The 17,090-nt window shown below is 32.7% G+C and overlaps 1 protein-coding gene and 1 long non-coding RNA gene across 2 annotated transcripts; one reads left to right on the top strand and one right to left on the bottom strand.

Annotated features, from left to right (window-relative positions):
• Nucleotides 1-8,146: 8,146 nt before the first annotated feature.
• LOC100789670 (ninja-family protein 4) lies at nt 8,147-10,727 on the bottom strand. Its single transcript, XM_003520934.5, has 2 exons — nt 9,793-10,727; nt 8,147-8,802 (listed from the first exon to the last, which is right to left on the bottom strand). Exons 1-2 carry the CDS (start codon nt 10,322-10,324, stop codon nt 8,270-8,272), a joined length of 1,065 nt encoding a protein of 354 aa, XP_003520982.1. The 5' UTR covers nt 10,325-10,727; the 3' UTR covers nt 8,147-8,269.
• Nucleotides 10,728-10,765: 38 nt separating this feature from the next.
• On the top strand, nt 10,766-12,324 carry LOC121174522 (uncharacterized). The gene is made up of 2 exons (XR_005890647.1): nt 10,766-10,979; nt 12,171-12,324. It is a non-coding gene; the product is annotated as an uncharacterized lncRNA (long non-coding RNA).
• Nucleotides 12,325-17,090: the final 4,766 nt, after the last annotated feature.

A 17,090-nucleotide genomic window follows, 5' to 3' on the forward strand; every position in this document is an offset into this window, starting at 1 on the left:
GGTTTTGAAGGTGCAGCCCCTAAAATTCCATTGGCTTGGTCCTTCCTTGGATAAGAGTGAGAGCCATAAGATTTTGAAGAAGGCTTTCTTTTAAGTTGTTGCTCCACTCTTATACAAAGTTGGACTAGCTCATCTAGGTCCCTATAAGGAAGGAGTTCAACCTTGTCCCTCACTTCCATATTAAGTCTACTAAGGAACCTAGCTATGCTTGTTATTTCCTCCTCCCTAAGTCCAGCTCTTAAAAGGAGTAGTTCCATTTGTTGTCTATATTCTTCAACACTCATACTCCCTTGTCTAAGCCTTTGGAGCTTGTCCATATGCTCCCTTTCATAGTAGGATGGAATGTGCTTCTTCCTAAGGGCACTCTTAAGATCATTCCAATACTCTACTGGAGGATCCCCATGAATCCTTCGTTTCCTAACAAGGGAAGTCCACCAATAGAGGGCTTACCTTTGAAAGCTAAGGGTAGCCAATGGAACTTTTCTCTCTTCCCTAATATGATGGCAAGCAAAGAGTTGTTCAACCTTCATTTCCTAATCTAAGTAGGCCTCAACATTATCTTTTCCATGGAAATATGTGATCAAGTCCGTACCCGAATCAAATAAACATTAAAATGCAGTAACTAGGAAGTGATCCTAGGTCGTTTCCCAATGAGAAATGATACACCAAATGTTCATAACAGATAGTAGGAAAATAGTAACGAATTGGGGGGGGGGGTTGTTTGCTTTTGTAAATTAAACAGCGAATAGATGTGAATTATAAAATATCAGAATTAAAACACGTTGCTTCCCCTTGATTCACAAGCAAGTCTCTTATCCTAGGTTACGAGAGTTTATCCTTTATCAGTTCAACCACTTAATCCAATCCTAAATTAAATTACTAAGCGAAATTTAACATAAGACATTCATTATGTGATTAAGCAACACATACACCAATTAATCATAAACGATCATTAAGCATGAACGTAATTAAGCACGGAGACAATTAATCAAGCACTAAGCATGCATGAATTAATAGCAACAAATTCAGAGTAATTAGTTAAGAGGAAAAACTGAATAGAATTTAACAGTAATAATAGAATCTCAAAGAGAACTGTGCTTGATCCTCAAGAGAAAACAACGCTGGAAACTTAGCCTTCCATTAATCAATAGAGAACGAAATTATAGATTGAAGACGGAATTTTATTGCTAAAACGAAAAGTCAAAACTGGAATTGCAAAATGACAAAGTTTCTAAGAAAATCCTAAAACTAAAAATGAAAACAGGAGAGAGAGGGCCTAAACTAGAACCTTGGTGTTGTTATATAGTTTTCCAGCCCCAAAGCTTACAAATCTGTTTTAAATTCAAGCTCATAAATAAAATAAAATCAAATCTAGATAAGATAAGATCTAGATGAGATCAAATCTAAATAATATCTAGATAAGATAAAGTCTAGATAAGATAAAATTTTGTAGAATAAAATAGTTTGTCCTCTTCAAGTCCAAGCCCAATTCTAGATTCAAGCCCAATCCCAATTCTGGATTCAAGCCCAATGCTTCATTAATTCCTGAAATTAGATTAAAAACATCAAATTTGTTGAATGAGCCCAAATAATAAAACTGCCTAATTAATTTGACAATTAAGACTAATCAGTACTTAAAATGGGGCAAAAAAGGTTAAGAAATAGGAGAAAATAATGGCACATCAATATGGGAGGCTAATGTTAACCTCTTGAGGCCTTCTATCCTTTTCTTTTCTTTAGGAGTGATGTTTAGTATGTGAACGATGGTGCCCTCTATAATAGTCGTTAAGTTCTTCACTTAAACTCTTGCAAGTGTCATGACTACTATAGGAGGCATGTTTTTCTCTTTTCATTTGTTTCATTATTTTTCTTCTTTCTTCCTCTCTTATTTTCTCTCTTTCATCTTGACTTATTTCTTCCGCTCTTTTTTTACCTTTTTCTTTTCTCTCTTGTTTTTCTTTCCACAACTTAAGGGATCTCAACTCATCTAATATCTTATACAAAGGGTCCGTAGGAGTAGAACCCTCACCATTAACACTAGATGAAGAATGAAGACTCATGTTGGTTCCTAAGTTATGGTTCTTTCTTGTTGGGGGTTTGAAAACAAAAGGTAAAAGAAACTAAGGTTGAAACTAGCCAAAATAAATAGTAAAAGAGGTGAGAAAGATAAGGTAAAAACTAATTGGTAAAAGTCAAGCTATCTAGGCGGTTTGACAATGGAGGATAAAGGAAATAAGCTATGAAAGTAAGCATGAAATTAAAGTGCAAGAAATGCAAACTAGGTGAATCCTAAGAGTGTTTGGATGACCTCATTTAAGGTTCCCAACAAAACACTCACTATCCTAAGGGAAAATTGCCTAAAATTATTACACACAAATGGAAGTAGGGTGACCTATTGGAGGCTCCCAACTTATTTCCAATGAAAGGCCTTTTTGTTACAAAATTTGAAAGCAAAGCAAATTGCCAATTACAAAATTACAAAAAAAAAAGTCCTCAATTGTGGTGGTTATTCTCTCTTTGGTGTTTCACTCAATTTGGAGTGCTTCTTAGTCCAATAGCTCTTAAGGTGGTTGGCCCCTTGCTTCTTGACTCAAATTCTTCAAGGTATACCAATCCTCCTTTCCAATTCCCTATATGGCAACTCACAAGCAAGGAAACAAAGAGACAAGAAATAACCAAAGACCAAAAAAAATGAAATGAAAGCTAAACCAATAGAGTTATAACAAGACAAATTTTCAAGGATAATTAAACAATTAAAGCAATGAAAAGCACACAAAAGCAAGCTAGGACTCAAAGAGAAACCTAGAATGGCTCTAGAGTAGAGTAGAAAAACTAAAAAAAAAAGACTCAAGAAACCTCTAGTTTTGGCACTTGTTTTCACACTAATTTTCAATTGAAATTTCAGAACTAGGATTTGTATAAAATAGGCACCAATTATAGAACAAATTTTGAGTCAAAACAACAAGCACACTTCCCTTTCACTTTTTTTTCTGGACACTGATTTTTCAGCCAACTTGTGTGATTTTTCTTATTTTTTCCTTTAATCCAAATCGCTTGGCTATTTTTTCATAATTTTGGTCTAGATGTCTAGAAATTTTAGTAAAAATTTCATTTCAAAACACGTAGTGACCAATTCCCAATAATTTATACAAGTTTGTATGTTCAAGCTGCCAACACCAACAATTTCAACCTAGAAATCAAGAGTAGTGTTTATGTTGCTTAAGGCTTGGATAGTTACAATTTGTGTTTGCTTATGCTCAATCATCTTGAATAACACAATTAAAGAGAGATTAAGACTTATTTTGATTCACAAATCCAGCCACAACTCAGCACCACAACTCAACTTCATCATAGGCATCATGTAGGAAACTTAGAAAACAAAAAAAAGAGTTCAACAACAAGACTACTTCTAGGAATTGATTTAGAACATGTTATGAACTAAATAACATGCATGAATTAGACTCAAAATTCAAAAGATAGGCTAAGAATGACAAGAATACATGAACAAATGTATCTAGAATTCAATAAACAAAATAAAAATTCAACACCAACTTAGAACATAATGTGACAATTACTATGACTAAACATAACTCTAAGACAACATGGATTAAGTGATTTACACTTAGATTTTTGTGTTTTTTTTTCTAATCAATATTTTGGAAGAAAATTTAGATCTAAAGGTTCAGCACAAGAATATTATGAACTAAAAATGATAGAACCTAAAATCAACACAAAAACATGATTCAAGAGTATATCTACAAAATTTGAACCATAGAAATGCAAGAACAAGTGCAGATCTAAGATTTAATCGGTTTTTTTTTTTTTTTTGAATCTACTCTAAACAGCACCAAAACACAAGACAATGGAGGATATACATGGAGAATAAGATGAAGAACAAGGAATTAAAGAGAATTCACCGAACAAAAAGATAGAGGAAGCAAAAGAACATCACCCAGATGAAGATGCTCTTGATACCACATGATGTAAGCTCCATTGGAGCTTGTAGGCCTAGGATCTTCTTCATCAATGGATTCCTTTGCTTCTTGGAAGATGAATGGCAGTGGAATGGAGAAGGAAGAGAGAGAGGAGATGCCACTTCAAGGAGAAGATGAGTCTAGAAGAAGCTCACCGCCATAGGAGGTCATGGATAAGAGCTTGGAGGAAAAATGAGATGAATGAAGGGAGAGGGAGAGAAGAACACGAAATTTTGTGCTCTAAAAGAGCTCTGAAATCTGAAGTTTAATATTCAAATGATCAAAGTTAAAAAAATGCACACACATGACCTTTATTTATAGCCTAAGTGTCACACAAAATTAGAGGAAAATTTGAATTTCAATTCAAATTTCACTTGAATTTGAAATTGAATTTGTGGAGCCAAACTTTGGAGCCAAAATTTCACTAATTATGATTAGTGAATTTTAGTTATGATTCAGCCCACTAATCCAAGATCAATTCCAAGATTCTCCACTAAGTGTGCTTAGGTGTCATGAGGCATGTAAAGCATGAAGGACATGCATAAAGTGTGACTATATGATGTGGCAATGGGGTATAGTAAGTAAATGCTCACCTCCCCCACTAAAATTTAATTGGATTGGGCTTCTACCAATTCAATTAAATTTATTTCCAACCACATGTATAAGCAAGCTTCATGATGAATCAAGATTGATTCAAGGAGTTTCGATGATAACAAAGATGATGACAAAGAGCTCAAAAGTCAAGATCACTTAATGATAACAAAGATGATGACATTCAAGATTAAGTTCAAGATTGAGTCAAGAACACTTCAAGGATCAAGAGGAAATTTGATTTCAAGAATCAAAAATCAAGATTCAAGATTCAAAGATTCAAGAATAATCAAGATCAAGATTCAAGACTCAAAGATTCAAGAATCAAGAGAAGACTTAATCAAGAGAAGTATTAAAAAGTTTTTTAAAGCATTGAGTAGCACAAGAAGTTTTCACAAAATCATTACCAAAGAGTTTTACTCTCTGGTAATTTATTACCAGGTTATAGTAATCGATTACCAGTGGTTTTAAAACGTTAAGATTTTCAAAATTCAAAATGAAGAGTCACATCTGTTGATGTGTAATCGATTACACCTTTATGGTAATTGATTACCAGTGATTGTTTTCGAAAAATTCATTTCCAAAAGTCACATTTCTTCAAGTGACTTGTTTTTGAAGATTCTTTCAAAAGTCATATCTTTTTAAGTGAATAGTTTTAAAGGAATTGCCAAGAGTTACAAGTTTTGACTTGAGTCATCAAGAAACTATAAACATGTGACCTTGGCATGAAACATTTTAACAATCACATTCATATCCATCATCTCTTTCAATCATTCTATCTTTCAATCTATCTTTCAATATCTTCTTTCATTTCTTTCAGAACTTTCTTATTTCATCTTCTCTTCATCTTTCTAAAAGTTTTTGTTCAAAACTTTTTCTTCCAAGAAAAGTTCTTTGTTCAAAAACTTGTGTTATTCATCTTTTTCATTCCCTTTTCCCTTTGCCAAAAAGAATTCGCCAAGGACTAATCGTCTGAATTCTTTTTGTGTCTCTCTTCTTCCTTATCCAAAAGAACGAAGGACTAACCGCCTGAATTCTTTTGTGTCTCCCTTCTCCCTTGTCAAAGAATTCAAAACGACACAGTCTGAGAATTCTTTTGATTCTTCCCTTTCCCTAAAACAAAAGATTGCAAAGGACTAACCGCTTGAGAATTCTTTTGTTTCCCCCTTCACAAAGTTTCAAAGGACTAACCGCCTGAGAACTTTGTCTTAACACATTGGAGGGTACATCCTTTGTGGTACAAGTAGAGGGTACATCTGCTTGTGTTGTTGTGACTGAGAACAAGAGAGGGTACATCTCTTGTGGATCAGTTTTAGTGGAGGGTACATCCACTAGGTTGTTCAAAGAGAACAAGGGAGGGTACATCCCTTGTGGATCTTTGCTTGTAAAAGGATTTTTACAAGGTTGAAAAGAAATCTCAAGGACCGCAGGTTGCTTGGGGACTGGATGTAAGCACGGGTTGTTACCAAACCAGTATAAACCTCTTGTGTTTGTCTTCTTCCCTACATTTTTTATTTTCCGCTGTGCACTTTAATTATTGTTTTTACTTTTGGTAATATTAAGAAGGATAGATTTTTAATTAGTAAAGGTTCGCTAATAATTAATTCATCCCCCCTTCTTAATTATTTTGAGGCCACTTGATCCAACACCACACACATCAAATATTCACTTAGTGCATGTGAAATTACAAAACTACCCCTAATACAAAAACTAGTCTAGGTGCCCTAAAATACAAGGGCTAAAAAATCCTATATTTCTAGGGTACCCTAGCTACATTATGGAGCCCTAAATACAAGGACCAAATATAATGACATCCTAGTCTAATATGTACAAAGATAATTGGACCCAATGACCCATGGGCTCAGAAATCTACCCTGAGGTTCATAAGAACCCTAGGGCCTTCTTCAGCAGCTCTAGCCCAATCCTCTTGGAGCCTCTTGCTCATGGCTCTAGTGACTAGTCTCTTCCTAAGGAGGATTGCATCAAATTGGGCAACTATACAAGTTTTGGAAAATGTTTTCTATAAAAAAGTTAGTCGTATAACACGACTAACAGAAAGTATTTGACAATTATGTTCTCTTTTTAAAATCTCTCTCAATCTTTTCGAAGTCAGACACATATATATAGGTCCATTATGCCTTTTCATAATGGTTTGAAGAGATGTGTCTTTTCAAAAAGATTTTCTGAAGTTTTCTCACTAGCAATCGGTTGCAGGATTTTGGTAATCGATTACACAGTTATATTTCTGAAGAGTCATGACTTTTCAAAGGTTTTTTGAAATCTCTTCATTGGTAATCGATTACATGATTCTGGTAATCGATTACACAAATCAAAATTCAAACAGTTTTATATCGTTAGGCAAAAATATCTTCACAAACTCTCTGGTAATCGATTATACATTCTAGTGATCGATTACTAGTTCAAAATATCATTTTAAACTGATTTAGCCTTTGATAAAATAGTGTTTGATACTAAAGATGTTGAAGTCAAACTAAAGCAATCAAATTAAGATTCTTTAGATAAATTTACTAAGTTCTTATCTTAGATTTACTAGATCTTGTTCTTTTGACTTGATTCAATTCATGCTCATCAAGTAATCTTTTTGACATCATTAAAAGTTGCATGATATTCATTCACATAAAACAGTAAATATTAGGACAAAACAATAAAATTGATATCAATTTATTTTTTATCTCTTAATTATAACTTTATATATTCATCTAAACAAAATTTATCTATGGGGAAAAATCTGAACAAAATTTATCTATGGAGCAAAATTTATTTTTTTATGGAGACAAAATATTTTTCCGAACCAGAAAATTAATTTAATTGGAACAAAATAATAATATATTATATTATATTCTTATAAAAGAAAAGTATTATAAATTTATACGAAATACATAATTTTATGATAAACAAAAATTTAAATTACTTATATAAACTCTTATAAATTGCAATTAGTTCAATGTGTTTGTGTCCCTAACTTACTATATATGTTCAGTATTATAAGAGTAAAACAAAAAAAATTAAAATAAAATAATAAAATTAATGTCAATTTATTTTTTATCTTTTAATTATAAGATTTTACATTCATCTAAACAAAATTTATTTATCGAACAAAATCTTTCTTTTATGGGAAAGAAATCTTTTTTTATCAAATATGTAAAAGTAAAAAAACAAAATCTCGTAAGAGCAATTGCTCCCATAGAACTTAACCTACATCCGCCCTGATCCCATGGAATGGATAATAAGATAAACCGTAAGAGTATATAAACTTTAGTTCAAAGAATTGTGATCGTGTGATAAAAATGCGAAAACCCAGGAACTGTTGGGTCAATATTTTTGATAATAATAATAATAATAATGTGAGATAGAAGCCAAACCGTACTCCAAAACATAAGAAAGCAATCTCAATTGGAGATTGTTTGTTAATGCAGTTAGCGTAGTTAACAAAAAACTCCTGTAAAATATATACCCTGCCTAAATTAAAGATATCACATAACGTAGACACCTGAATCAAATTCTTCCGCTGCTCTATCTTATAGAGTGCTAGGTTTCACCTAATAGTTATAACTTCCACATCCCAGAATTGATGATTTTTTACGTCTCAACGTGATTTCTTACATCTCAACGTATTTCCAAACACGCTATACGACGCAGAACCGAGAATAGGCCTAATTACACACAAAAAAAGGGAATTAAGATCACCCAAATGCAGAAGGAATAACAGTGATGTGCCTTAGAGGGTGCGTGGTGTCAGTGCCCCCTGCATGCTGCACAAACTCCGCAGGTGAAAATGTGCTTCCATGGCAGACACAAACAATGCTGACCTCAGATTTTGTGTATCTGTAGAGAAACCCATTAACCGTTCTCCCATTGTCCCCTTTTGTGAACACATAGGGCATTTGAGGGAGTGAAGAAGAGGTTTGAGAGAGAGGCTTTGGAGTCTTTCCCATTATTTCAACTTTGGTTATGTTTTCGTTGGACAAAGGTTTGAGATCAATAATTGGCAATATTATTGGTTCTTGAGTTTTTTCCTTTGCAATGTGCTTCATCTCTTGGATGGTGGTGATGGTGTTGTTTCCTTGTTTGGGTCTCATGATGGGGTGAGATGAAGCAGAAACAACACTTTCTTCAGGTTGGGTTCCTATGCTTATTGTTTCCTTGGAAGTGTTTAATTGGGTTGGTTCTGCCAAGGAATGAACTGAATGGCTGTGGCTGTCTGTGCTGCCTCCATCTGAGAAAAACAAAAAAAATTGGAACATTTGTTAAAAATATATATGTCCCAAGGAAGGTGATAATCAAGATTCAAGTTGAGAATTACATGACATAAAAATTTAGTTAAACTACATGTGACTTACAATATGCATGAAAGACGAAATATTGTGCCTGATTTGATGGTAGGACATTTTGCTTTTTCGATGACATTTGCTTTTACGGATTAATAGATCATGAAAAAGAAAAATGACAACTTTATCTTTTTTAAATGAATTCACTGACTCATCTTAATTGAATGAATTATATTTGGAGATATAAGATTGTGTCACTGGTTAGAAAAGGGAGAAAGAAGGTTGTGATATTTCTAACAAAATTAGAAAACTAACACTCCCTACAAAAAACTTAAATTATATTGGAGTTCAATGTAATTTTTATATATGTACCAAAGATCTTTGGGGGAAAAAAAAAAAGTAGCAATTTCATCAAGTAATAGTTCAACCAGGGATGGCAGAGAGGGATGTAACATTATTAGGCGATATGAAACACTGATACTATTCAAAATTTCGGATAAGGTTGATCTGCATTTATCTCGAATATATATTTTAAAATTAAGATTCACCGTTTAAAATTGAACGACGATTCGATTTTATGTGCGGGGAACGCACATCCTAAAAAATGTCACTCCAAATTCCAAAATCATGGGACATAATTGTCAAATTAAGTTTCTTCTTTTCTTGATTATGTTCAGCCTTTGAAATCATATATGCGAACAATTGAACAATAGTTAACTTTATGAAACTTTCAAACTGGAATAAGCCAATAAATCACGTTTTTTTTTATCATACAGTTAAATAAATTACATTGAATATTCAAAAAACGAAAAAGCTCAAAAAATAATTTTTTTAAAGGATCTCAAAAAATCATAAAATTAGCTAATATGGAAACACACACACAGTGTGTGTGTGTATATATATATATTAACAAGAAATACAAAAAAATAAAAAATTACCTTCACCAGAAGAGCTTTGGTAATCCGAAACCACAGAAGAACTGCACCTGGAAGACCCATTCGACTGGGCTTTGATATTTCCTCCTCTTCCGCCGTTAACGCCGTCAACTCCAGCACCCACAATCTTTTCCCCTCCGACCCAGCACGGTAACGGAGACCCGTTATTCAACGGCAAGTACTGCACCGTCGGGAATTGGTGCAGGTCAAACGGCGTCGTCGTCGCATTCCACGCGCCACTAACGCCGTTCCCGTATTCTGTTTTCTCCCTCTTGAAATCCCGTTTCAATTCGGGCTCGGACGGTTCCCTCACGCGCTCCCTCTTCTGCTCTGTCTTCTTTTTCGCCTCCATTCTCCTTAACGCCTGAATGTCGTGCTTGTCGCTCGGCTCCACCACCACGCGCATTCCATCGCGACTATCCGAATTTGAAACACGCGCTTCGGAATCCGGTGCGGGCTTCTCCACCGTGTGTTTCCCGAAACTACCCCCTATGGACAACGCCAAATCCAGCTCTATCTCTTCGACTTCAACCATTGCTGTTGTTAATGTTTATGTTAACGTTAACGTAGGTAGCTTCGTAGCACAGTGGAACGTGATTTATTTGTTTTTTTATCTTCAATAAAAAACGCACAGAGGGACACGTGGCGCGACCCGAGAAGGCGGGGATGGCGGTTAGCGACACGTAAAAGGGCAGCGTTAACCAAGGTTGCACCGCTAAATCCTTTCTTATCATCGAGAATGGAGAATCTGTTTGATCGAAGGTTCAGAGGGGGCCACGTGGCGTGTGATGAGGGGGAGCGGAGAAGGGACACGTGGCAGGGTTTGAGGGGAGGGGAGAGTAGAAAACGTGGCGCGGTGGTGCCTCGCTGTATGTGTGTCGCGCGAATCTCGAGGCGCAGGAGAAGAGAGAGAGGACGAGGTGCCGCTTCGCGAGGGAGGGACACGTGGCGGGGATTTGAGGGGTTTGAGAAGACGAAACGTGGAGGGTGGGTTTTTAAGGTGATGGTGACGTTACGAGCGTTGGGGGAGGGTGAGTGGTGTGTATTTGCGGTGGGACTCGTTGCGGAAAGGGACACGTCGGGAATTTCTCACGTACTACGCTGGTGATCATACAGACTAGCGTGTCATCTACTAAGCTCTCAAGATGGGATTGACCCCATGGGCCAGCCCGGTACACTGGAAATCAGAGGTGAGTCGGGCTCAATTTTTTTAAGAAAATAATACCATCAAGTTTTCAATTTGGTCCACTTAATATGTGAGTTAGGTAGGCTCAACCTATGAGTTGATGAGTAAGTTGGTCAATCCATCATATTTAAATATTTTGTCTTTCACGTAACTCTCAAGATGGGGTTCAGTCCATGGGCCCAGCCCAGTACACTGGGGATCAGAGGTGAGTTGGGCTTAATTTTTTTTAAGAAAATAATACCATCAAGTTTTCAGTTTGGTCCACTTAGTCTGTGAGTTAGGTAGACTCAACCTGGAAGTTGATGAGTAAGTCCGTCAATCCATCATATTTAAATACTATATTATTTTATTTTATTATTATCATAAATTTATAATTATTTATAATTGCTAGGAAGTTAAGTTTTTATTTTGTAGCAAGTTAGCAACCAAATTTAACCAGGGACCAATTCTTATTTCTTAGCCCAAACTTAACACAAATAGACAAGTTCAATTGACAATTGTTATAATATAACGCATGGCCTAAAAGCATAACATAAAGTGATAAACATTAAAACGTAATACTAAATAGGCAAGGCATTAACTTAAGCAACACATAACGTACAAAGAAGAAAACCTAAACGGCAACAAAAGTTCTCAACAACCTATTGTCGTAGAAGATTTCAGTATAGAAGAAAATCAAGAGATGGATGATCCATATAATGTTAGTCTTTTGTTTGATTATTTAATTATTTTATGATTCAATTTATTTTATTTAATTTTTCTCTTATATTGTCATAGGAATATATCAATTATGTGAGCCAAAATGTTAATGTCAATGACAAGTCTGAATTACATCTCTATTTGGTTGAGACATCACTTGAATCAAAGTTTTTTCCTAAGTTGGATATTTTGAGTTATTAGAAGGATCGCCAAGAACGTTATTCAAATCTTTATAGATTGACATGTGAGGTGTTAAGCATTCCTATAACAACTGTTGCTAGTGAATCGACATTTAGCATTGGTACTCTTGTGCTAAACAAGTATCGCGCTAGTCTTCTTCCTTCCAATGTTCAAGCACTAATTTTAACCCAAAATTGAATAAATGATTTTGAAGATATTGGTAATTTACATTTCTTTTTTCATAATTTTTAGTTTGTTATTAGTATGTTGTTTTATTTACTTGACTTATTATTGATATTTTTTTTTGTCTTTGTAGATGAAATTAATGGTGATGTTGAGAAAGAAGAGGAAGTTGTTCCGGATTTTCCGGTCCATGACTCTAATATTTAATTTCAATTTCAATAGTTTAGAAGTTTATTTTTTATGACATTTAAATTTCAATTATATTAATGTTGAATGTTTATTTTGAAGACTTCAATCACTTTAATATTAAATTGAATGGTTGGATTTGATTTAGTTTGGTTTCTATATTGAATTTTATTTTAAGTTGTTTGGAATAATTATTTTTACAAAAAAAAAAGTTAAAAAGTGGGTCAGCTCATATAACCCACCAACCCATGGTGGACCGGGCCGGGCTGACATTTCGTTAGCCCACACGAAAGTGGATCGGACTAGGTTAGCCCATTTTTATCTCAATCCGTTGCGGGTCAGTCCACATGAACCAGACTAACCCGGTTTGATAATTCTAATTAGGGGAAAGGGAGGCGTGACTATTTATTTTTTGCTAGTTATTGTAAAATTAATTTAAGAATTTACATTAATAAAATTACTTAATTTAAGAGTTAAAAATGTCAAATTAATCCCAAGTAAAAAATGATATTTTTTTATCTTAATTCTCTAATTTATTAAAAAATAACTCTGATTAATTTAGAATTTAACTTAAATATAAATAAAGTCTGATATATAATTATTTTCATTAAAAATCAAATTGAAATAAAAATAAAAAATCTGTTAAACAACTCCACCCTCAATAATTAATATAATTTAGATAATTCTCTTATTTTAAATTTTATCATTTTCTATCAAGCATTATTTTCTCTCTCATGTGATTTAATTATGAGGAAAACTAAATAAAAAACTAAAATTTCATACATGATATAACATGTCATATACATTCATTTATTATACACCTTTCTTATTTTTATTAATGTATCCGTTCCGGAACTTATAAGTATAGTACTTCTATTTTTTTTTTCAATATATTTATTATAATTGTTAATTACAAATTATAGATAAAGAGTACATATAATTATAAAAATTAAAATTACAACGTTTTGATTATTACACACATGTCCAATAGTACTCTTTATAATTACTTTAAATTTGTAATATGAGTAAATTTAATTGAAATAGAAACCAATTTGTTAGTAATTGAAAAGTTACTAAGTTCATATCTAACAACAAAAATCTTTCTCGTTAAGTAATTGATAAAAATGAAAATTAAAATATTATTGAAAGATTATTTTTTATATTTTTCAACTATATTAAATAAATAAAAATAAAAATTTCTTTAAAGTTAAACTAAATAAGAACGGTGTATCTAAAGTGAATATAGAGTATAGATTTTTCTTAATTAATCAAAAAAAATTGTTAAGATTTTAATATTTTTAAAATTTATTAATTTAAAAGTATAAAATATAACATATTTTAACTTTACACATAGATGACATGAGAGAAAAAATAAGCATTAGATATCATAAAATCCCCCTAATGATAAAACATTTAGAAAATGTAAAACAATTGTTTAAATTCAATTGATTATAAAAGAGAGATTTTTAATTTCATTTTCTACTTGAGATCAATTAGACAAATCATAAAAAAGATTACATTGTCAATCTATTGAAATTCACTATGAATAATTTTAAAGTAATTATTATAAAAAAAATTAATTATATTAATATAAATATTATACAATTAATGTATTTGGAATAAATTATTATTTTATTTAATACTTCAAATATATGCAGTTTTGTTCAAATTAACTAGCAAAACTTAAAAGCATTCGTTTTTTATAGCATGTTATTAATATAAAGTATCCTTTAATTATGTCGATAACTCATTTTTTTGAATAAAAAATATGATTTATTACTTTTGGTGAGGTGTTTGGTCTCAACTATAATTTATTTCATTCACAAGACTTAAAATTGATAATTTGTTTAAAAAATTCAAGTCTAATACTAATCATACTAACGACATGTTAGTATGAAATTCGCGTTTAGTTTTTAAAAGATATTCTATGTAAAAATTCCTATGAAAGGTATGCTTTATTGTTTCAAATTTTATAAGAGACTATCATTTTTATATGATTAATAGATAACTAAATTTTAAAGCATGTTAATTAAGGTTTAATTTTAGTTGTAATTAAAATAATGCTTTCTTACGAAAATAAAGTTCATTATAATATTTTAAACGTTTCGAATTAAGAACTATAAATTTACAATATGTAATTATTTACAAATAATTAAGAATACAAGTTAGTTAATTATAGTAACATTAATATTTTAAAAACATGTGTATTTTTTTAATTTTAATTATTTAATATTTAAATAAGTAATATTTTTTTTATAGTATTTCTTATTTTTTATGACAATAACACTCATTCCGGTCTTGATTATTAAAGCAACATATTAAAATACCCTCGCGCCAAGTTCAGCAATGGTGATGCCGCGGGAGGGTGTTGGGGAATGTGGGGCCAGGACAGGAGGAAAGAATTTGAATATGAAGTTTTAAGATTTCAAAGTTGAAAGAATCAATGAATGAATGAAAAAGGAAAGAAAACAATGGGTGGTGTGGGGGCATGCATGAAGGTTACGTGGTGGGTGTTTGGGTTATGTGAAGCAATATATGTAGAGAAAGGTGGCAGATTAGTGAGGAGGATATGGCAGTGCTGTGACACAGCGCCAGAATGATTCTAATTGTCATTCCCAGCTTGTGGAGGAAACGTATTTTCAATTCTTACTTTAAGTGCATGATGTTGATGAATGAAGGTTGATTTTGAGGGCAGTTACGTCATGAATTATTATATTATTATATTACTAGTAGAAATATTGACACTTCACGTCAGGTGTTATCGTTTGTCGTTTGTCGTTTGTTGCATCTATCATTCTGTATTTTTATTATTTCTTTAATACATACTTATATATATTAGCATATTAAAATATCAAAGAGTCTAGTTCGATCAACAACCTGATTGATCAATAATAACATTTGTATGTTTGTATTCTTATTTTTTACCACATTTTTATTGTGTCAAGATTATAACAGTTTCTCTTAAATTAATATTTGGCTTTGTACTAAGAATGAGGTGGTTTTTTTTTTTTTTTTCTGGTTTATTTAGAGTAATTATTTTTCTTATTGTATCACTACTAAAATTTATTGATTGTTAATATCGATTTTCAATAAAATCAATGTAAACAAAAATACAGTGGCATTGTCGTAAATAAGATGACTTTATTAATATCGATTTTTATAAAATTGATGTTAACATTAGTTAATTAACATCGATTATCTAAAAATCGATGTTAACTGGATGTGGTTAGCATCGATTTTATCAGAAACCGATGTTAATTAACTAATGTTAACATCGGTTTTTGTAGAAAAACCAATGTTGTATTTTTAGTTAAATTAAAAACCCCAAACCCTGCTTTTCTCCCCGCGCTCGTCGAAAACCCTTTCTCTTCGCGACTTTGTCTTCCCTGCGCTTGTTACCTCGCAACCACTAAAGATTGCCATCCTCGTGTCCGCCATTCCACCGTCGTATTCGTCATCGTCGTCATTGTCCGTGGCACAACGCAATCCTAAGGTAAATAATAAGTACTGTATGTTCACTGTTGTATCTTGAATACTGTATCTTCACTACTATTAATATTTCAGGTGGGTTTGTGAGTTTGTTGTTTCATAGGTTTTAGACGTACTCTTAGCTCCTGGTGTGGGTTCGTGAGTTCATTTTTCCATTGGACACTTTTGATTCTGTAAGTTTTGGAACTCTATGGATAGCCTATATATATATATATATATATATATATATATATATATTTGCATATACATACATATTTATGTTTGACATACCTTGTAGCAGTCTAGCAATCTGTTGTTAAGAACTAGATTGTGCATATTGCTAAATATGAGAAATTGTTAGGCCACTGAGCATTAGAGATATTCCAATTTAGCAATCCAACAAAAAAAAAAACTGCATTGTGCTTTTGCATGACTATAACAAACATGAGAATAGTGCAAGGAATAACTAAAGTGGTATTGGCTTAGATAGAAGCTACAAAACCATAATGTAGATAACTAAGAAATTGTGGCAGAGCTTCCTTGATGTACACGACCTTGAGTATCAAGATTCAAAGTTAGGTAAGTCCTCTGTTAGAATATAAAAAAACATAGGACTTGAAAGGCAATGTACAAAAGGACTTGATCGTGTATTATTGTACTTGAGAGTAGTTTGGACATCCTTATCCCCTCTACACTGCAGTTAACCTTGTTGGATTACCTTATTGGGATTTTAATCTTAGCAATGACTTCTCCCATATTGACCTTAGCTTCAATACTATTCAGGGTCAAATACCCAAGACTTTGTTAAATCTTCAAAATCTTAAATATTTAGAATTGGATAACAATGAATTTACTGGACCTATTCCAGATTGGTTGGGGGAACATCAACATCTGCAACATCTTGGTCTAACTGAGAACATGTTTTCCGATTCCATTCCTTCATGTCTAGGAAATCTCACGTCCTTGAACCAATTAATTGTTAGCTTCAATTTGTTGAGTGGCAATCTTCCAAACACCATTGGCCAAGTTTTTAACTTAAGGAGACTATACATTGGAGGTTCCTTGTCTAGTGTTCTATCTGAAAAGCATTTTTCCAAACTCTTCAATTTAGAATCACTTATCTTGAATTCAGATTTTGCACTTGTTTGAACTTTGAACCTAAGAAGTAAAGGCATGGAGTGCAAATCCTTAAGCATTAAGGCGGTGAGACATAGTTCAGGTATATATTTCTAAAGCCTAACAACTCTCACTATAGAGCTTTCTCTTTGCAGTGTGTGTTTTTGTTTTAGCTTCCACTTCTTCCATCCTTGAAACAAAACCTTTCAATTATAAGTTCCACGTTCCTTTGGGTATAAAACAAAAAAAAGCTTCCAAGTTCCAAAGTCATATATAAAGAGAG

This window comes from Glycine max, chromosome 3 (genome assembly GCF_000004515.6).
Source record: "Glycine max cultivar Williams 82 chromosome 3, Glycine_max_v4.0, whole genome shotgun sequence".
NCBI classification, from domain to species: domain Eukaryota; kingdom Viridiplantae; phylum Streptophyta; class Magnoliopsida; order Fabales; family Fabaceae; genus Glycine; species Glycine max.

Bases quoted from the DNA above. Each gene is read 5' to 3' on its own strand.
- LOC100789670 (XM_003520934.5), bottom strand. From the start codon at position 10,324: ATGGTTGAAGTCGAAGAGATAGAGCTGGATTTGGCGTTGTCCATAGGG. The intron at 8,803-9,792 runs GTAATTTTTTAT...TGTTTTTCTCAG, and splicing joins CCAAAGCTCTTCTGGTGAAG to ATGGAGGCAGCACAGACAGC.